This window comes from Dromaius novaehollandiae, chromosome 4 (genome assembly GCF_036370855.1).
Source record: "Dromaius novaehollandiae isolate bDroNov1 chromosome 4, bDroNov1.hap1, whole genome shotgun sequence".
Lineage (NCBI taxonomy): Eukaryota > Metazoa > Chordata > Aves > Casuariiformes > Dromaiidae > Dromaius > Dromaius novaehollandiae.
This window is the reverse complement of record NC_088101.1, coordinates 69573758-69596664: the sequence shown is the minus strand read 5'-3', so window position 1 is coordinate 69596664 and position 22907 is coordinate 69573758. Positions and strand designations below refer to the sequence as shown.

General features: G+C 38.2%; 1 protein-coding gene across 8 annotated transcripts in view; it reads right to left on the bottom strand.

Moving 5' to 3' along the window:
• Positions 1 to 22907, bottom strand: part of KCNIP4 (potassium voltage-gated channel interacting protein 4) — a 484037-nt gene that overhangs the window by 135399 nt on the left and 325731 nt on the right. Inside the window, exon 1 of one of the 8 annotated variants that reach the window (XM_064511359.1) lies at positions 12551 to 13008. The exons of 6 other annotated variants lie outside the window; for them this stretch is intronic. In XM_064511359.1, coding sequence (XP_064367429.1) covers positions 12551 to 12662 — 112 coding nt within the window. In that variant the 5' untranslated portion in view covers positions 12663 to 13008. Of the gene's footprint in view, positions 1 to 12550; positions 13009 to 22907 lie in introns of those variants that run through there. One more of the 8 variants, XM_064511362.1, reaches the window with a different exon arrangement.

Genomic DNA, 22907 nt, shown 5'->3' with positions numbered 1-22907 from the left:
TTCTTCGGGAAGCCCAGCTTAAAGAGCAAGCTTGGTACTTCGGACTGCTTTTTACTACTTACATTATCTAACTCTTAACTTGCCACAATCTAATCATGAAAATTGCCATTACTTATGATGACTAGAGGATTAATTTATATTGAAGGAATCTAGAGACTGGAAATGAATGCCTTTCATTCCCGATATTTTTTGGCATCTTTTTGCATGTTTTGAGATTCTTGAATGAAAAGTACTATTTAAAGGCAAAACATTTATTAAATATTAAAGCAGATATTATGTAAGATAATCAGAAAAGATTAAATCAAATGAAACTTTATCATATTCTTCCAGTTCACATCCCCCCCATAGATTCCTGAATTCCAGTTTTGTGAGAAGTTTGCCTTTTAAGTTTTACTCTCCATAACTGCTAAAGGAAAATAATCCAACTCATCAAGCTACTCTTCCTTCTTCCTTTTCATGACGAATCAGAAAAACTTATTGCAAAAATCCCCTCAATAATTCTTTATGAACTAAAGTTGCAACAGAGAAAAATATTTTGCAAGACCACACTGAAAAGAAAACAATAGAAAATATGCATGATATTACTTATCTTTTAAAATAGCCACATAGAGACAACAATTAGTTTTTCATTCATTTTTTAGAATTAGGCTCTCCTAATCATTTTTAATCAGGAGCAATGCTCTAATTTATGAATTCTATTATTACAGGATTAAAATAATAAAGCTATTTTTACATACATTTGTTCCTCAGAAGTGTGCAACCGTAGTTGTACAGTAGTACAGTAATAATACACTGTGAATCACTTAGTGCTAAATAATGCTTCTTTGTATCTGCAGGGTAAGACTTTGCTTTCATTGAAATAAAAATGAGAGGGATTATTCAAAAAACAAAGCTATAAAAACTGTTTTCTCACTGTGAAATAGTTTAATGCAGTTTCCTGGCACCTTCATGGCCATCTGAGTCCACAACACTCCTCACCAATCTACTAAACCCTGGATAAATTAACTATCAGGGCATGCAGGAGACCTGCTCCGATTCTTCTCACTGAAGAGATTGGTCGTGTTTACCCCAACTTAAAAGTTCCAAAACCATCAACAAAAGAACAAAGCTTACTGCTGAGGATAAATACTGTGTGAAGAACTATCAATGCTTAACTACATTTTCAGGTGACTAAATTGGGTCCCACAGATCAACATCTAGGAATTTGAATCAAGGTGGCCTGATTTTCAGAAAAGCTCTCCTGAAATCTGCAATGATTCTTGTAGTTCAGCCCTTCTGAAAATCAGGGCATCTTTATTTATATTCCCAACTGTATTGCCAACTATAGGTTCCTTTATTCGAAAATAGTGTTTTTTCAAATATTCAGTGTGATCAGCCAGCACAGTAAACCAGCATAACGATACTTCTTTGGGAAAATGGCAACAGTAGAAAATGCTGAACAATTTAAAAATATTTTGTTTGTTTGCTTTTCCCTGAGAGTTGCTTCTCTTTTGTGTCTGTGTGTTCAAATACACTCACACACACACACACACACACAGAAGCACAGCACTGGATCTCCTCTCCTGCCCTCCCATCAGATGTCCCCTATCATGGCGTTGTGCAGGGTGAAGAGAAGATGAGGTGCCATTAACATTGACCTGCTGCTACTTATTCCTTCTCAGGAACAGAGTGCTAGGAGCGAGCTTGCCGCTGCCTGACTCCCCAGCCACCTCACGGGCCGCTTCTGAAGCGCTGCAAAGAGAAACAGTCCTTGGACCGTAAATGCTCCGGGCAGCGCATTTTTATTTATTAAATAATAACCAATAGAATGGATGTGATTAGAGTCTCTGCTTATGTAAATACCACAAAATTGCATAATATAGTAAAACTCATAAAAGCAAGAATTTGGTACTTAATTATGACTTTCGGGCACTTTTATTCATGCATTCATCCATGAGATACAGGTTTAATGCGCCACAGATAAGAAAGATCTGAATAAAAGCCTTTAATAACACTACTTTCAGCAATTTCATCGTCCTGTGGAAAAAAAGCAAGAAGCAAAAATTCATGGTAATATATGGGTACACAATGCAGTACCATTTACTGGTAGTACTTTGAGGTTTTCTACTTTTATAAAAACCAGACTATACTTTTGTGTTAATTGCTATACTTGGAACGCTGCTGCCTGGTGCACAATATCCTGCTGAGGGACTGAAGTGATGGACATGTACAGCCTCCGAAGAAATCAGCTGCAGTTTTACCCAGCGCAATGCATTAGATTTGTTCATTTGAGAAAAGCCAGTAGAAATGTATAGTTCTCTGATTTATGTAAGGATCAAGGGCTGAATCCAACCCCAAAATGATTATTGTGTGTTAACTGATTGGGCTCCATTTAGTGACTTCCGTAACGAGGATGAAAAATCACCCAGAGAAGGGAAAAATAACGGGAAACAAGATTTTTTTTCCCAGCAATGTAAATAATATTACTCATTGCAATTAACAAAGGAACATTTATTTGCAATGTGTCATTACAGAAATACAACAAAGAAGAGTTTATCTGTGGTGCCACGCTATAAAATATTTTCCTGTATTATTTTTAAACTTTTACTGGTTTACATTAAAATGAATTGTATTTTTTTCATTTGGGAAAACAGAATCCCATACAAAATATGCATACCATAATAACAGAATATTATATTTTGCTGAAATTAAGTGTATGCATATTAAAAATAAGTTGTATTGAAAAACTATTCATATACGAAAGAGTTTAAGAAATAAGGCTTGTATTTTGAAATATTTCAAAGGAAATATAATCACCAAAGAATTTTTATTCTTATTTGCAGTCTGTGAAATACTGCATATCTATATACTTGCTTTTATGACACTATAAAATGAAAACTTTTTAGAATTATTTGCCACATATATTTAATTACATATATCCATATAGGTACTGCATGTGCTATATATCTCATAAAAGAGTGTATTCATAGATATATGAGTTAAAATATAGATATATTGCTCATAAGAAACAGGGTCTGTAAATACCTAAAAAGAATATGTAATATGAAGCATTTATAGCTGAAAAAAGTACATAGAAGTACAACAAAACATGCTGACTATCCCACAGTAAAAATCTTACTGTACTTTACTTTACAACAGCTTTTTATGAGAATCTGAGATGTGACTACCTGCTTTCTCAACAAGAAAATAGACAGTGTTTGTGGTAAAGAATAGTCTTGGATATTGACTGATGCCTGATTGTATTGCTGGTTGTATTCAGCGCGCCTTTTTTGATTAAATAGTCTCAACAAATCGAAGCTATTTGTAACTCGCTCTCTCACCACGATGAGGTTTCAAACATGGGCTCCTACTTTTGACAGTATGATTAAAGAAAAAAAAACTATTGATGTGCCTCTCAATATTCATATGGCCTCACTACTGTAGCATCTCAAGCAACCTTTAATTTGCTTATCCTCACAACAACCACTGAGTTAAATAGTATACTTTTCACCATTTTCTAGAGGATTGCCCAAGGCCACAAAGGAAAGGAACTGCTAGGAGGTTTCCCAAATGCCAGCCCAGCTTTCTTGCTATTTCATCATGATTCTTCTAACTGTCTACCTCTAGTTACTGATAACTGGTACCCATGTGATAGAGAAATAACGAAGCGCTTTACAAATAACTCAAACTACGGAAGAGATGTAGGGAGAGGCTGAAAGCAAATTATCCAATGGTCACGGGATACTAATCACTCCTATTGTGAAAAATACAGCAGCAGCTATATCAGCATAACCAGTACCGCTGCTCTCCCTCTTGTCGAAAGGGCGAATCACTGGCAAAAGAACGGCCTTTCGCATCAGGCTGTATATTCCTGCATTGCCATCTCAGAGGGAGGAATTCCGACTACTGCTGCAGAAGTGTAACTTTCCCAGATAAATGCTGACCTAGACAATCCAGCTTATTTCACAATGACACGGAGAATCTAGAACACCATCTTTTACTGAGAGAAGAAGCAACCTGAAGAATTTACAGTACAAAATATGATAGAAATTAAACTGCTAGTACATGGGTTAAACGTAATGGCAACATTTTTCATGCTTAGTCAGGCTGAACCAGTCCTTCTGTCACTGTGGATGTCCTGAGAGTCACAACTTAGTAAGGTGTTTCCCACCAGATCACAGGGCAATATAACGCTCTTTTTTTGACCATGGGATGGTTCGTTTACTCTTGCGCTTCCTTACACAAGAGTACATGCTCTTAGATTATATGACTGACGGGATTTTTTGGGTGGGAGAGGAGGCCTCCTTGCCTCAATACTTACTACCTTGGTAATAGATCACTGACAAAAATAGACCATTTTTTCCCCTCTACTTCTCAACCACCCCTTTTAGTCTCCCTTTAATTTTGCCCTCTCCCCTCCAAACCTGGCAGTTTTATCTGCAAGGGACACTTCACCTTTGGGAGCCTCATAAATCAATCACCGAACTGTCGCACTTCATCTTATCTTGACTCATTTCAGCAGACTTCAGTCAATACCCTTCCTTCTAACTTTAAAAATCCTGCTGTCTGAATTATGATTTGTTTTATACGACATCACTTATTCTTTCTTAAGTGCGTAATGGAAGGCTGACAATTAACTGTACCTAAAATATGGACAGATGCCTATCACAAATATTCAAGATCTGTGTATCTACATGAGTATTCAAAAATGAGGCAAATGCACATATGGAATCCATCCATTTACAAGCAGATATAAAATGGAGAATCAACCTGCCCAACAGCCTTCTATTTTAATATGGAAATACAGACTTTTCAGCAGTAACAAATTTTACAGAAAAATAATAATTTGACCAGTAAATGCAATTTTCTTTTCTTTTGTTTTTAATATTGAAAGTGATATTCTTGCACCTATACCATCTAAGAACTTGCCAGATTTCCCATTATATAGTTGTCCCCTTGGGATACCATAGCCATTAAAAGTTCTTAGTGTTAAAATTTGGTACACAAGGTCTTAGTTTCAGATTATTTCTCTCCACTCAGCAAATGTGCACACATGCACACATACATGCACTAAATCTAAAGTTATGGTAATTCTGAAAAGTCATAGGCTACAGCTTTCAGATGTGCATATTACATTTCTACAAACTGAACAGTCTGATTCGTGGTTCTCTTTGCTCTTCCAGTAACATGAAGCAGTTATACAGCATTAAGTGTCCAGTGGAGACTGCAGAGCCAGCTTTATGGCTGCTTTTGCAATCTTTATCAAAGATAATTACATAAGAATTTTTGTTATGAGTTAAAATCCATATTAGAATGAAATTATAGCATAATAGCTTTAAATTACGTTATTATTGTCTCATTACATGGAACAGATTCAGCTGCTTTGTAAATCTTGATGTTTCATATAGGTCTACACATAGTCCAGGCACAAATCACTACAAAATTCACTGAGTAGCTCCAATGTCCTCATTACTATCAAAGGTCAAATAATTCTGGTGGAAAACTGCGTCAAACATGGAGCAGATAATTTAAGAAGTCAAGAGATCAAAGGTGACTGCATTATTTCTACATCAATGCAATATCAGGGATTTTTTTTCCTATTCAGTCATTCCGTCATTGCACATTTTTAATGTTGCTCCATAACGTCACTTTAGCCAATGATTATTTATGTCTTTGCATACACCATATTCTAAGTACAAAGCCTTTCACACCCTGTGGCCCAGAAGTACATTAGTGATTAGCAACGCTTTTCACTCACCTATAGCCAGCTGACCAAGTGTGGTCATTTTTCAGGTGTGTACTTTGTCATAGCAAATCTCTGTCATCTTAAAATTAATTACTTTATGTGGAACTACATTTTAAAAGCAACTTGAACCTTAAGCAGTTGCAGAATGCAGAAGGAAAATCTGTAAGCAGGGCACTCTGTAGGAAGCTCCTGGTATCATTGGTCTGGGATCCACACTGGTTAGATGCAGACTTTGCTGGATGTATCATATATAAATATTATTTACCTATATTACAGGTGCTGGGATCTATACTCTGGGAGAAGATACCTTCATACCTTTCAAATGACATTACTTTGGCCAGCAGTGGTTGTTGGGGCTGTTATGCTTGAACATCAGTTTTTTTGTGTTTCCTTGAGCTTTCAAAGCAAAACAACCCCGGCTTCCTTCGCTGATGAAGAAACCAGTTATTACAGCGTTCTATAACAGAGGGATGGAAGGACACAGTTCATATAGATAATACATCCTGATAAAACATAGTCCTCTGTTTCTCTGTGAGTGCTCAAATACCTTTTACTCCAGCTGATTCTCGAATGTCTGTGTACTCAACACAGGTATTCATAACCTACTTGAACGATGACAGTAAAACAGTCCTGAAAAGGGGGCATCTGATCTAGATGGTTCAACAGGGAAACTGTTTTGAAAATTTAAAATCCAATCCTTTAGTTACCTCTTATACAATTTTGGGGGTGGAAACAGTTCTGAAATGCGATACAGGAACCAATGAGCTCTGACTTGATTTGATGGCATACTTTGTTGGAGTCAAGGACTCACGTGGGTAACTTCTAAAACAGCCTGATCCTTCATCTTTTCCAGAGTGAACTGATGTAGGAGAAGAACAATATTCTAATAACAATATTCTGTGCAGATATGAGTATCTAGAAAGCAGGGCTAAACATCCGCTCGACTAGAGCACAGTATGGAGTCAAAGCAGAAAAAGCCCAGGCACCTGTGGGGCTGAATGATCTACTTACGATGAATACTCAACATCCTGTGATGATGCTCAAAAGTAACGTTCTATTTGCAGAGATTAATGTAAGGAGCCCTAACTACTTGCAAATAGCCAATCCTTCAGGCTAAAATGACCATCACCAAGAAAGTTCTCTTGGAGAAAAGTTGTCAAGAATAAGAAGCAAGAAGTTCAAATGGACCTAAGGACTGAGAGGAAGGGTTCTTGTAGAGCAATGTAGCCAAAAGGCACCTGCCCAAGATGGGACACAAATATGCTGTATGATCCTGAACCAGACAGTAAAGTTTTAGCAAAGCATTAAGTAGTTCAGAAAATGATAATGTTTGATTCTTCTGGAAACTTTAATGTGAGGATTACATAAGTTATCCTTACAGGTGTCTTCCTAATTTATACTTCCTAGCTTTTAAGATCTTAAATAGCCTTCTCCACTTGTCATATGGCCAATATCTAAACTTTGAATTCAGAGTGGTATGTATGTAGAACGACCTGTTTCTGAGTGATTCAGAAGGTCTAGATGTTAGAAATGCCTGGAGAAACTGGTGCTGTCATTGTCATCACCATCACACAGACTTCAGTAAAGTCCCTGGGAAGTAGTCCATGAAAAGATCTCCATAAGACAATAAGGCTTTCCTTAAAACTTTTTTTGTAAATCTTCCTATTTAATGCACAGCTTGATAAAATCAAATGTTTAGGCTGAAGTATGATTTTGGTATTTTTCTTCACAAAAAGTATATGCTCCTTTTTGCCTATCAAGTACATCACTTGTATATCATCTCTACATCTTATTACATCTTACATCTCTACACATTAGGCCCAGGTAGGAAAGCCACTGAAGTAAAACAGAACAAAACCCTCAGTTTCAAAATAACTGTGTTAAGATTATTCTTCTGTTACATAAAAAGATGATGATGTTAGTCAAAAAGATGCTTCCCAAATAAGATGTTCCCAAGACTGGAGTAGCCTTGTTTTTGAGAGATACCAAAGAGAAAACACAACACCCTCAACAACCCTGAGCTGTATGTGACACTTGGTCAGGAGTTCTATTAAATTTTAGCCAGTCTTGCACCCAACACAAGCAGACACAAACATACTCATGGAAGTAACCATCAGTAATCTATAAATGGTGTGGACAAATGAAAATGGGTTCTGATCATGAGCAGTACAGACACTGCTTAGAAGATTTACAAAGAGGATTGGAGGAGCACCCCAAAATGGCAATCCAGTGGTTCACCCCTGAGGGGAAGAGTTACACTTCTTGCAAGGTAATATATGAACCTGATACCTTTCATTTAGTCACAATCAGTAAAAATAATAATAATAATAAAAATAAAAAAGCTTATGTGGGCAGGTGCTAATATATTTGATGCTGAAGAAATTATCAGTAGTCATTTCTGGTGTGGCAGCTTCACTGATGATCACAGGAAACATGACACTACTAAGTACATTGATGCTGTGACTTGGCACTGAGATAGCAACATCTATGAACAGAATTTTTGGAGGCATTTGATAGTGGGTTACTCAGAAGAAAGTACTTCTCACAATCCTACAAGTGTGTCTGGAGAAAAAAAAAGAAAAGTAGAAAGTGAACATTTTACCATGAGAAAACTGAACAGCTTACAGATACCAGGAGGAACGACCATAATTAGTGTTCCATGCAGCTGCTGAGAAAAAGCAAGAGGACATGTATTTCTGTTTGGTATGTTTCTTACCCTTATTTGTTATGGAGTGATGCTACATTGCATCCCATTTGGCTGACAAAGGTGATTTATGAGAGGAAGCCTCACAGGAGGCTGGAAGCTGGACTTGTAGCACAGCCATCAGTGCACTAGTAGGACAATGTTCAAACTTGTACAATTCTTACCAGCCTCATGTAGCGAAACATACTGCTCATGAAATCTCCTTTGCTTTTGGGGGTGCTTTGAGAAAAGTACACAGCAACGGATTATTCATCAGCAATATGTCTTTCCCTGTACCACTCATTTTTACTCCATTTACTCCCAAAGCTGGCTTTATACTCAAATATGTTTACTGATAACTGTATATGAACTGCTGTCAGTTCTGCATCACAGTAAGAGAAACTGAAGATCAAGTCAGCCCTGCTGACCCATTGAGCAGAAAGACATATAGAACATGACCAATGGATCCTACCAGCCAAAGACGGAGTTCGTGGGGCATTTATACACCAAAAACGAAATGTACATCTGGATAAGCATTTGAAAGATAATCATGAGTTCTGAAAACTGTTAGAGATCAGTGGAAAGAAGAGAGGGAGAATAGCAGCATTTAGAATATATTGGAACATTGGCTAATTATATTCACAAGCAAAGGAAAAACATTTCTGTATGAAGTATTATACCTCAAAACATAATTAATAAATGAGGAAGGAAGTGGCCCAGTGTTGGTCCTTATAAAGACTGATTCATGCAATTCCCTGATGTATACAACGCTGCTCACACATATTCACACAGCCTCCCCATATATCTACTATGTCACAGATATTCTGCATACACAAATGCATAGCAAATCCTTTATTTTGCCAGTCTCATCCCCTGCAAGTTTCTGGTGGATGGATTCCAAGTCTGGTGCTGCTACTTTACCGTTCTGATCTTTGGGACATAGAGACTTGCAGTTGCTCCAGTTCTGATCTCCCCTCCAGCAGAACAACAAAATGAAATCTTTGGAGGCAAGCTGTTCAGAAGCAAAAAGTTTCAGGCAAGGAAGCTAGAGGGAAGATACTGATCATTGTCAAGCCACTTTCAAAGTAATGGAAAGAGAGGAAAAGGAGAGTCGCACTCACTTATAGTAAAAGTGGTATTGATTCAGTCCTGTCCTTAACAACTGAAACAGCTTGCCAGCTCCCGGGAAGTCCGATTTCTGCGTTTCCTGACCACTCCTTCCTGCTTACTGAAATGTGGAGGAAGGAGGAAGTAGAAGAACATAGTTCCTAGACTAGGACAAGTTTAATCAGGTTCTCTGTCCTGCCAAATGCTGGACACTGTAATGTAACCAAGCAGATTGCCTGGATTTTGCTACTTTCCCACAGAGGAGGGATGGCAGTCGAGGTTCCTTCAGCAAAGTCCTTTTGCTATGTAAAATGAAGGAAGGTGGCCGTCCACCACAGCACAGCGAATGACCCGTCTTTTTGCTTGTTCAATTGAAAGGATTTTTTCCCAGCAGAGATGACTGTGTACAGGAAAGTAGTAGTCTACCAGCTAGAATATTTCCAGTAGTTGTGATGAAGAAGAATTTTTTCTGTAAGTGTACTACTGTTTTGAAGAATAATATTGAAAGTGCCTGGAATATCTAGGATATTTTATATCTCATTATAAGTGACTATAAAAGTAATCAATAAACAAGTTGTTTCAGTTTCACAGTACAAGGAGATTAAGGAGCACTGAAGCTGAAGCTCTTTGCCCACAGCCACGGACAAAGAGGAGAAGTAGGCTGGAAGAATGGAAACACCCGGATTACTTAGTTCATGATTCTTTTGTGGAGAGCTGAATCACTTCCGTTTTATTCTCATTTCTGCCACTGACTCTTAGTTTGCGCTTGGACCAGTCACTCTGCTGGTAGAAATTGCCGTAACAAATCGTCACAACTCCACTAAAATCAGTGTAGATGTAACAAGTTACTAGCTAAGAATTTGTCCTTTAGCTGTAATTTGAGCTGATTACTGGCAAGCGTCAGAAAAGCATGCTGCCCTATCTATCAATGACATTTTCAAAATGAATCGATATAGAGGAAATACTAAGACAAGCATGTTAAGGCTTTAGAAAGCATAATTATAGATAGACATACATTTGTTGCAGTGTCCTTTTTGTACATAGGGCTCATGCCCTGCTTCTGTGGGGTAGATGGGGAGGGCTTATTGCCCATTTTGGTTTCAGGATCAGCACTGGCCATTCAAACGTGATTCTCCTTGCAAATCAACAGCAAACTTGGCCTTGAATTCAACAGAACAACAGACCACTAGCTGTGAATATCCTACAAGGTATTCCTTAATCATTTTGGGCAGAATTCTTGTTTAATTGCATTGGCAGTGCCCAAACATGGAAGAGAGAAAACAGCATGGGTCATTCTTAAGGGAATTAGAAATTTGCCAAGCCACCGGAGCTATTCACACTAGAGATGTTTTACGTATTTCCACTGAACTTTATAGTGTTTAATCTGTTTACATTTAGATACTGGTTTTTTGTTGCTAGGTAGTTTTCAATGAAATTATCTTGTATATTATGTATACCATGGTGCTAATGAGCATATTAACACAAAGAAGTTATACTTCAGTTGATATTTCACCTTGATTCTATTGTTTGTATTAAAATTGGTGCAATTTTTAAGAGTGGGATTTTCTGAAGGATGATTTTAAATTTTATTTTAAGTTATAAACAACATTTTCTCACAAACTTAATTACAACATGATTTTATAAGAAAGTAAGATTGGGGTGTAACTGTATATCCTCCAGAAAGACCAATATTGCATTTTATCTTTTTTTTTTCATAATTATCTGTTAGTATGTATTATGAAGCTGGAGTTGACGCATATCTAGTAAGAGGGGCTTTAAAATGCTGCATATCCAGAGCATAAAGAAACAAAAAGTGAGCACTGTCATGAGGGAAAAATTACTCATTTGTTTAGAACTCAGAAAGTAATTTCACAGTTCCATAACAAATGCATTGTTAGTAACATAGCAAATGTCATATATTCTCACCCCATATGGTTTTAAGGACGATTTATTTCACTAGTTCAGTAACTTATATAAAAGTGCTGTGCTAAAGATTTCACATTTTATCTGCATGTTGAACATGTTTATGAGGTGATGATGCAAATCTACATCCATCAAAGATCCAATTCTAGTAGGAAAAGTTAATGTTTCAGGAAGCAGGAGCGCTCCCTGTGCTCGGCGCTTCGGGCTGAGAGCAGTTACCTGGCAGCAAGGACCGGTTTGAGTCCACATGTACAAGCACACTGACAAAAGCGAGTCTTTGTTGAGCTTTAGTGCTTTAGTGAGTGAATAGCCTTTGTTTACTACAACATTACACAGGAGGAAATTTAGAAAGTTGACTGTCTAAGATCTTCTTTATAACTGAACTGAAATAGCCTATTTTATACAACATGAAAAAACTCAATTTGTATAGACAAAAAAACTATTAAAATTAATGTGAAGTCCTCTTTGAGATTAGATGAAATGATATGACCCATATAGTAGAGAGCAGACATGAGTCTGAGCAAGCAAATAGGAATTTTAAAACATATATTCATTATATATATTTAAAATACCCACATTTAATGCCAACATCTATGTCTTTTTTGAAAGGTGTCAAGCAGGCTAATTCCTAAAACTGTAGTGCTTATCCTGTAGCAATAGTGCTTTGCATTTATCCATGAAAATGTTGTTTAAAACACAGATACCGATACAGAACAAATCTCTAATTGCATCATAAATCAGAAGAGCAAAGTGTGTTATAAATGTGAACTGTACTAAGATACACTTAATGTATTAAGTTTCCTAGCAGTGGACAGCTTTCAAAGGCAGCTGACAGATATGCCTATGTCCACTGCTTTCATTCCTTCTAATAAATATCCACCCACAGACACTGGCAATTCACTTTAAAAAACAAATGTTATGCTAGAGTCTACTTCTGTTTTACAACAACAAAGTAAAAGCAGCATGAACAAACCAAGATCTTTAGCCTGAACGTTATTTTCACTTTTCAAGCATTTGATTTCACAGCTTTTATACCTGATGCTAGCTAAGGCTATTTCAGCAGATCAGCTACCACACCTACAAACAGCACGAACTGTGAGTGACCACTTTACCTTCTGAAAAATCAATCAGTCCCAGCAAATGAAGCAGCTTCAGAGATGCAAATATAATCACAACAATACCCACTGTTTGCAGTCCCTCCGACTCCCACTCTAGAGTCAACATCCTTCCAGCAGGCAAATCATTCCAGTCTTCACACCAGCTTGCAATCAGAGGGAAATCAGAGGGTTTCACCAATCTTTTGCTCTGAAGAAAGTTGCAGCGGTGCAAAGCAACGTTGCACTGAGCTGTGGTAATTCACTAACCACACTAGCTGTGACAAAACATCAGGAAAAGCCCTGCATCTCATGCTTCTCTAAGCATTTCATTTCATCAGTAGCGAGTCCTCTTAGACGGCTGCGGTGGACCGCTAACCCCTGGGTATGACATTGATCCGGCAAGCAACGCTGCTTCAGAGCGGCTGGAAAAACATCTGTTTCAGACCTGGAGACTTTGCTGTGTCAGTTCAAAGAAGAAACACTCCCTGGAAACTTGCACTAAGGAGCACGCTGCTGGCAGCGCTGAGCTCTCTAACATTCCCAGACCCAGGCTCTGCAATTCTCTCCTTACAGCCCTTCCCAAGCTCATTTTAGCACAATTTTTGTAAAGTTTGGCAAATGACAGTTTACGAAAGACATCTGTTTTAACATAAGCAAAATGCTGCATGACAGAAAGCTACTGCCCTCTGCATTAGACAAAATAATGTTTAGAGAAACACTGTCCCTTCCTCTCCTTAAGTACCACCAGAATTTAATCAGACTCTTGAGTGGAAATGAGAATGAAATTACAGAAACACACATCAGCAGGATCTGTGCCTCCAGCTAGCAACGTGCAGTGCTGTCAACAAGAACCCCCTGCCCAAGCCCCTGCTCTGCAGCCAGGGAGAATGAAGGTGTTACTGGGTGAGAACTTCCCAGTCTAGGGACGGGAACCTGAAGTGCTGCACCCCAAACTCTGCTCACGTCAAGGGGCATCAGACATTTTCAACAACTACGGGGAAGATCTTGCCCAGATTATGCATCGGGGGAAAAAGAAGAGAGGCTTGTGATCCCAGATGATTTATTGGACAGCCTGTATAAAATTAATCGTCCTGTGTTTACTAAGATGAATAACAAGAGGATATCCTAGAGCAGGCTTTAAAACATATTTATGCAGCACCTGCATTACTATCGGGCTGGACCTGAATGCTTATCCTTGTGCCCATTCTAATAATCCTAAATCCTGTCCACTGGGATATCAGACACTAGAATAAAGGTAAGGGAAGTCACAGAAAAATTAATTTTAGACACTCTAACTATTAAAGAAAAATGTAAGATCTAACACTAAAAACAATCTCATAAACCAGGGCTGGTACTGACCACTAATTTTAGGTTAATTCTTTCCATTGGAAGCACTTTTTACTAACTTTCTGAGAAGCACAGAAACTTCTATTTATGGTCCAAAGGCCATTAAAATTTACATCAGGATAAAAACAGATCAACAATCTACTGTTTAAGGACTACCAGGAAAAGAGGGAAAATGTAATATTCAGTTTACTATCAGCTTTTTTTAGTTTTTCCTTTGATGGCTATCTATATTGAGATGCAATTACAAATGAGAGTCATAGATTTTTCCCTACAGACCACACTATAGAAGCTGCAGTTTTTTACTCACTGGAAAATCATGCACGCACTTCAGTTAATATTAGGTTTTATTTAGGCAATATATAAGCACCAATATTCTCTAATTTTACTCCTCCACGTATTTACCACTAGAACGTCATGAGTTCTCTTATTTATACGTGCTCTCAAACTGAATGTCAGTTCCTTTCCCTATTAACCTATAAAGCTAAAAGTTGTCTAGGAGGAATGCACAGTAAAAATAAATCAGACAAAAATTCACTATCCTACGTCTGCACCTTCCAAGTACATCATTACCTTTACTTTATATTGTAAAGTAATTGTTTGAAATAGTTTCATGTTAAATTCTATTCTTTTTTTAAAAAAAGTAACACTTTGTTCCCTCTTTTCTATTTCTGGTTATTCCATATCCTCCTCCCCTTTTAAGGCTCTGACATGTTTGTCTTAACTCATTCTCATCTCTGACTTCATTTTCTCCTTAGGTTTATTCCTATTTATCTGTCTCCTCCATCTTTCAAATGATGAAGCATAGCCAAATGCTCTGGGTAGCCGAGGTCCTTCTACTCGATCCCTGAATGTGCCAACCCATATGCAGAAAGCCACCCAGCAACCATTACCATCTATAATGAGTGTTTTATTTTCTGTCCTCATGTAAGGAAAGAGACATGGATCCCTTTCTAAAAAAAAATGAAAGGGCCAAACATGATGAATCCAAAGAGTTTTAGGGGCCAATTCCATCAGTTCTGCAGGTGGTTGATAGAAGAATTTTTTAAGGAAAAAGAAGTCATCTGAGAACATTCAATTTAATTATTATAACTGATTATTGACTTCCAAGAATATCTCCTTTAAAAATATAGGGGCAGACTTTTCCTGTTGTTTTTCATCATAGCTCCACTTGCCTTTGATATCTTCTAAGTTAGGGGAACCACAGACAGACTTGGGGAATTTCTAAGTCTCAGCTCTGAAAAGTAATGCAATAGGATAAGAAACTAAATTATAAGCAAAAACAAAAAAAAGGAAGCAGTGTATGAAATGCTTCCTTTAATACACCACGCAACAGATTCAAACAACAGTGTCATTTAAAGAAGTGGAAGTAGTTCAATTAAAAAAAATCCATGCCTCAAAGCATTTGAAAATAAAAATCAACCTTGAAAAAGGAGATTTTAAGATTCACTTATATAAAGACACCTTCTTATATTCTGATCGCTCCCTAAATTCATAGTCTAGTGTAATTTCTATGTCTCACTTCCTATTTTGAGCAATATTTCAAAAAAAATATTTCTGTGACATGTCCTCATGGGGTGCCTGTGTTGGCACTATAAGCAAATTAAAAAAGCTGTTCAAAGAGGGAGTTTTCATCAATGCCATCCCCAGGACTCTCAGGAAAACATCATCCTTCACCCGAAATGATAAAACCACGGACTAACAGTTTATAAAATCCATACACTGTTCTGGCTCATTTTCTTTTCCCTATTTCCTGCTTTCATGCTGAACAGTGCAGTACACCCTGGTGGTGCCTTAATAATAAGGCTTTTGCCTAAACTTTCTTGCCATTCTTCAACAGGTGGTATGCGGAAAAAAAAAAGTGTTAGCATTATTAGGAAGCTATTACAATGAACCAGCGTGTCTTCCAGTGGCCTTAAATTCTAGCCAACAACAGAGATTCAAAGCAGAACCTTTCCCGTTTGCCTGGGATTCGGGCACTGCAGACTGTGGGTTTACCGAGCCGTTACACCACGGGAAAGCATCATCACGTCAGTAGCTACACTCCAATACGGAGCACTCCCAAATTAGCAATAAACACACACACACAAATACAGCATTAGGCTGATCTGCCCCTTCACAAAGCAAGGAGAGTACGTGCTGGAGCACGAGGCTGAGTCCTCTGTGGATGCACGGCAAACCCTGCTGTATTCCTCAAAGGATGGAGTGAAGATGACCACAGTCATGGGCCTTCTCCCTCCACCTCCTCTTCCCCTGTGACTAGCTGTGTAATCATAAAAGGCAGTGTGTGTTTTTCCCTCCTAAGCAGGTAGCCAAGAGGAACCAATGTGCAGAGCAGGAGGCACTTTCTCCCTTGAAGCACAAATCTTCGGGGAGTTCTGGAGAGGATCGTGTAGATCTGCGGGATTAGCAGGCTCTGCTACAACAATCCCATTTCAAGGTCCATATATAATGTTTTTCCATGATCAATCCTGATTAATTACTGGCTACTCTACTCATTTTAAATAGAATGATTTACGTATGGAATACAATGAACATAAAAAGACAATGAGCATTAAATATGACAGAGTATTACGTACAATGTACTTTCTAAATCAGATTGCTGAGTGCTTGTAGAATACCTACACTTTGGAGTAATTTTCCCCTACTTCTTGGAAACAGAAACAAATACTCAAATATTATTTATAAATCTTAGATATAAAGAACAGAATTTTAATAATGTCAGAACTGACTAATAGCAGATAAGATCAGCCATTTCAGAACAAACACTATTCCCCCAATTTAATACGTAACAAGAGGTACCAAATGCTTGAGAATAACATGTAGGATGCTATGAATTGAGTAATTAAGGAATAAACTGTTTTGAAATTCTAAAAATAGCTAACTAATAGTTCTGTGATTAGTGCATTAGGATATAAAATTTCCCTATAATTTATGTCATTACACAGTTCTTTCAAAATTATCTGGTATTATCTTTCATATATGATTATATCTTTCCTATACATAGGTAATCTAGTTTAATTCTAGTAAACGTCTACCTTTTAACTACAACCTACCACTGTAATTAACACAGCAAAATTAGGAAGTTTGCATTTTCTTTTAATGGCTTTAAATTTATTATTATTAATAACATTTCTTACTTTAGTGCTCGCATGGCATTAACAATGTAAATTTATTATTTATAGCAATTCTTATCTTAGCGCTTACAAGGAGTTTACTTTGTAATTTATAAAGTCTTCCCTTTTCAATTTCTTCCAGATTTTGTCCATGAGAACAGAGAAATAGGAATGCCTAACTGATTCCAACACATGTAAATATTTTATGTATATTAAGTATTTTTCCAGTATAGTTTAACATCTGCATGTAAAACAGGCTTTCCTCAGAGAAAAATCTCTTCATGCCTGGGATCACTTTCAGTGCTCTTCCGTGCACACAGGCTGCGCTAGCTGCTGCCTATTTTAGAATGGGGCTGACCAAAACTGAACACAGTTTTCAAGGTGAGGATATATTACTCATTAACCAGCTTGAATTATGTTTGCCTAAATGATGAAATCTGCCCAGTGTTATAATTAATTTAAGGAAAAAAACCTCTTAATTGGCTAGCAGTAATAGTTCATCAGAACCTATTTGAATTTTTTTCCCCAAATGTAGCTGAAAAGGGAGCTGCTGATGAGCTAGAAATAGAAACAAAATTCAGAGGTATTAATTAGCTGCCCTTCTTTCTGCACTCTCTTTTCCAGAGGGAAACGTCAGTCAGCCAGAAGAGAAAGTAGCTGTCAGATAAACACAGACAGGGCACCTATGCACAGGTCAGCTGAACTCATAATCTCCCATTTATTGTTGCTACCAGACCTGGGTTTATTAGGAAAGTTCTGTGGCTCATGAATTTAATCTTCCTATTAGCCAGCCAGCAAGAAATCTGTTCACAGGCAATAATCTACCGTTTTCTACACAGAAAAGTTTGTATCTTAGATCTGCAGAAGAAAACTTTGCCCAGTAGAAAACATTTTAGGAACCTGGAGAACCAATTTACTTAATTCATGCAAATCCTTTCAAGAATTATTCAGAGTAAAAGAATTCATGTTTTTGAAAGCAACACCTCCTGCGTGGTCTGTTACAGCTAATCACAGAAGATCGTGTACTCTTCACTAAAGTGCTTAGAAAAATGAGAGACTAATTTGTTCATCTCAACAGTGCTGCAGCCACTAAAGAGCACAATAATTGCACTACTAAATAACTTATCCAACAAAATTGTGGAAAACTTTCTCTAGGTAGAATAGCTAATTAGAATGTAATTACCTAAGGTAAAATTTGTCAGGCTCAATATATCATCTTTAATATTTACACTAAGTGCCCGCCATTTTTAATGACTGTGACTGGATGTAGGCTGAGAAAGAAAAGAATCTGGACACCTGTATAGGCAAGATAAAATTTCACTGGTTTGTAGTCAAAGGAGAAAACAAGATATCCAAGTTTTTTAAGGCTTGGTCTCATACTTTGGCGTAAATTACGCTGAAACATTATTGCAGCTACAACTGTCTAAAGTTGATTTCCTCATTCTACTAGTCTGGTTCTAGGCTATGGCATGGGATTTTACTACTATTTTTTGTTTGTTTTCACCTTCTGACTCTCACTTGCTGCTATAAGCTTTTGTTCTTGCTTTGATCTAAACCAAAGGACCGCTGCCGTTACTGCTCTGAAAACAAGAGTTGAAAAGACTCCCACAAGACAACCATAATCAAAACCCTCCAGTGACATAACAACTACAGGTGGTTTCATTTTTTGTATAAAATTAATTGGTATTGCACGTTATACAATTATGCTTAAAATAGCTAGTGTGCAAGTGAATTGTAAATTAAACTGAGCAGCCACGGGAGTAACAGAAACATTTTCATTTTCAAAGCTTTAGCAAAGGATTAGAGAGAGGCTATCTCTTTCCTAAACAAGGTTAAATTACATTTAGTAATAGTAAGTAATCAAATTCTGATTTGTTTTACTGCAAAGCCCAATGGCCTGCTTGGCAAACTAAATTATCTCTAAATTATATGACTATGTCTTCAGCCTACAGTCCTGTTTTTCCTTTTATATTAAATCATACTTGATCTTGCAGTAGGAGAAATTGCCACTACCAAGTTTGTGAGCATAAATGCATGTCCACACTGCAGAACCACACTGTAATGCAACTATTTGAGGCCAGCAGAACTGAACTATTTTATTAGCTATGATATAGCTGCATTAGTATATGGCTCAGACTGGGTTAAACTGCCCAGCAGATAATCAGGGAAAGAAAACTTACCCCACAGCTTGCTGTAGATTGGCTCTAAAATTAAATGGTTCTTGCTTCTCTAGCCATTGAACTACCTGAATGAGAGTGCAAGCAATATTTTTTAAGACAGCTCACATCCGAGGCATGATTCACCTGTACATCTGTAATTCTTATCCCTTCTCCCGAGGTATTATCTCAATAAATATCCTTGACCCACCTTCTTCCGACAAACTACTTGGTCAGACTGCACTTCAGACTTGCTCTTCCTATTTATAGCAGAATTTTAACTTTTTTCTGCATGACCCTCTTCTTCAGTCTTTTCGCATTTAGAAAGAACACAGCAAGAGTGGTGTCTGATCAGCTGGTTTTCTTCTTTCACTACTATTTTTGTAAATATACATTGGAGTCAGATGACATCATTATCAACCATTTTACTTATATAATCGGGAACTGTCGGGAGGCCTGCAGATCAAGCTGGTAGAAATGATGGGGCAAAGTAGCAGAATTCACAAGTCCATATTCAGTCATTTCTGTTCAGCAAATTATGAATATATTCACTAATGCTTCTCCATACATCTAAAAAGCTACATTTTTTATGGATTGTGCAGCTGTGTGATGACCCCAAATGAGCTCCTACGGGAAGAGACAGGTGTTTACTGCCATGATGAATGGGAAAACAAATGAACCATGTATGTTAGCTGTAAACTAACATTCTAGTAATCGAAAGGAATTTTCATCATCGCAGCTTCAGAACCAGGTATCTATTACTTTTAAATCCTGAACGTATCCTGTGCAACACATTTACTTCAAAACCGGTGTGGCTGGCTCCCTATGATTCAATGTATAGGGTTAGCAAGTACATTGAAGAAAAAAAGTATTACTAAACATGATCTTAAGCACATCGCTGCTCTGCAACCCTCTGCTTGTGATATACCCATCTTTCTCTCATTTAAAATAACACATGCACAATAAATGTACAATAAATTTTTCATCTGGCTTGTAAAAAGGTGAAGCATGTTCTTTTTCCATAGCAACAAGAAAGTATTATAAATGGAGTCTAAAGTGGCTGACGTATTTTTACATTTGATATACTTGTTACAAGACAAGTATATCTGTCCCATAAAGATAAGCTAGAATGAACTAACCCTTATTACATAGCTGCAGCATATACCAGAAACCTGACCAAAAACCCTGCAGTTTTATATAATAAGACTTAGAATAAATTTAACAAATGCACTGATTTGACCACAGACCTGCAACATGTGACAACCATTCACAATAATGCAATTTCAGAATTACTCCATAGCATTTGTCTATGAACTACTGTTTGTCTGATTTATTGACGGCTTCTGAAGCATGATATTGTTTATTTTTTACCTATCACTGACAAAACATCATTTATATCCCTTCCAATGACAACCTCAGCCTTCCTTTCTTGAGTTGAACCATGTTCAGGTGATCTAGTTTTACATATAATACAGTAAGAAGACAAGCTGCATATGATTTATTCTTATGGGCAATAATTTTAGGGTTAAATCTACTTTGAAGAACACTTGAAAACAACCCTTTCAGGGCCAGATCTCTTCTTGCTTCTAGCTGCTAAAGTCAGCTGGGTTTTGGGGGGTCGTTTGGGTTTCTTCGTTTGTTTTTTTTAAGTCTCTAGGGCCCTATATAGTAGCAAGTGGGTTTAGCGCGGAGAAATGGTGGGAGACGTAGTAAAGGGAAACGCGCATGCGTACAGTGATATAGGTGGGTATCACCCCCACACTGCATGGGGCAGGAGCACTGTATTTTTTTCATTCGGAGGTTTCGCGCTCTTACAAATCTCAGAGGCTTCTAAAGTGCTCGCTGCCAGCTCTCCCACAAATAGCGTATAAGTGAGGCAGAGCACTAATGACACAGTACTGGGCACCATCAGACTCTCTATCTAGCGTATCTCCTCAGGAAACGTACAGGTTTTGTGAGCTGGATGCTAATTCTTTCAAAAACGAGAGAGAAAAAAAAAATCACTAGTTGGGAAGGGGTTGGAAGATGCAGCATAACTCAGTGAAGTTTCTCAGTTCCTAATGCAATCATCTGCTCAACTTGCAGCTCCATCGCAATTTATTGCTACAGTGATATCTGAGGATACTTGCAACATAAAATGAGTTTAAAATGAGTCTTTATCTGTTCCAGCAGTTTTGCTGTTGTAGCACTCTTTCCGCCCTTGCAGGGGGAGATGAACTTAGAGCGTCTCATCCTCTCCGAGGTAACGGGAAGGGCCCGAGGAAGCGCCGCTGTGTCTCACAGACCGCCCCGGCACGAGCTTTTCTCCTGGCACGCAGATACGGAAATAAGGCAGGCAACAAAATGCAGAAACACGCTATCTGGCACCTCCAGCAAAACTTTAAAGGACACCACTTCTGCTTGCGTTAAATACCACTGCAGGGATCAGCTCTCTCCCTCTGTCCTGGCTTTGCAGGGATCGTCGCAGGCTGGAGACCCTCCGCGGCTGCAGCGCAGAACGGCGGATGCTGCATTGCGCACAGCGGGTTTACGGGGCTGCGAGAAGTTCGTTTCCACACGCTCATGGACATGCGACAGGCCATACCCCTACGCCATAAAGGGGACACCCGCATATCTTCCTCCACGTTAAATCAGCAGTTTTAAAGCATAGTTCAGAGCTGGCAGAGGGGATTGTAGAGCCATTTTTGGCCATTTTTAAGGCCCAGAATTTGTTTGTTGCTGTTAATACCTCAAATACCTCAGGAAGCATTTCCCCCATTAATCAGCTGTGGACCAGTCTATGCATTTTAATTTCTCTCATCTTCTCAGCAGTAATCTCCCTAGCTTCCCAATGCTGCTGCTCTTCTCTGAGCTGACGCCAAGCAGGCAACACAGTTATATAGAAATAAAATACTAACTAGTTTTTAGGTGGAGCTCAATTAGTCATGAGCAGGATCAAATGATAAGACTGCCAGCCACAGACTTAGTATTTCATTAATATGATTGCCTCACTGAAATAATATTAAAGAACATTTTGTCTTGTTTATTAGTCAAAAGCAAATAAACGCCAATCCCTCCCTTCTCCCCCAGTGTCAGACCCCTATGTATGCCCTTAGTTTGCATTTATGTTCCAGGTGAGATACCCTAAGACTATGCCCAGATTTCAGCCCATTCCCTCACTACAACTGTTTGTTTTGATAATGTTTATTTTCAAAGTTTTTCTTGGAAATCTTTGTTACTAATGACAGTAACGCAAATTGCCTTTCACTGAAGCAACTCTGTGATACACTGGAGAATAATTAGGCTGCTGCTCCCCAGCAGCCTGAGCAGCTCTGACAGCTTGTTGTCCCGTCCCACAGTCGCTAGCAAGTTGTCCCTTCTCGTGCACTGGCTTTGGCGCTTGTCTGATACTGCATGAGCCTTCGCAGATTGTTAAACCAGAAGAAAAATAATTTCACATACACACACACAAAAAAGCGGCGCCCCAGCCTTTGTCCTGAAGATGCTTTGCAGACAAGAGTGCTCCTCTCGCCATTGCAGATGCCCCACAATCAGTAATCCCGCACGAGCGCAGAGCCCAACTCTGGTGGTGTGAGACCAGGCAAGCACGGAAACAAATCCTAAACAGGCTTTAACTGACATGGCCAGCCCACAGATTTTGCAAGACAAAGGCAAGACTTGCCATCCTACCACATATACACGAAGAAAAGTATTACCCAAGCAGTGACAGCACTCCCTACTGTGTGGGATTCAACAAATATAGAGCCCACATACATG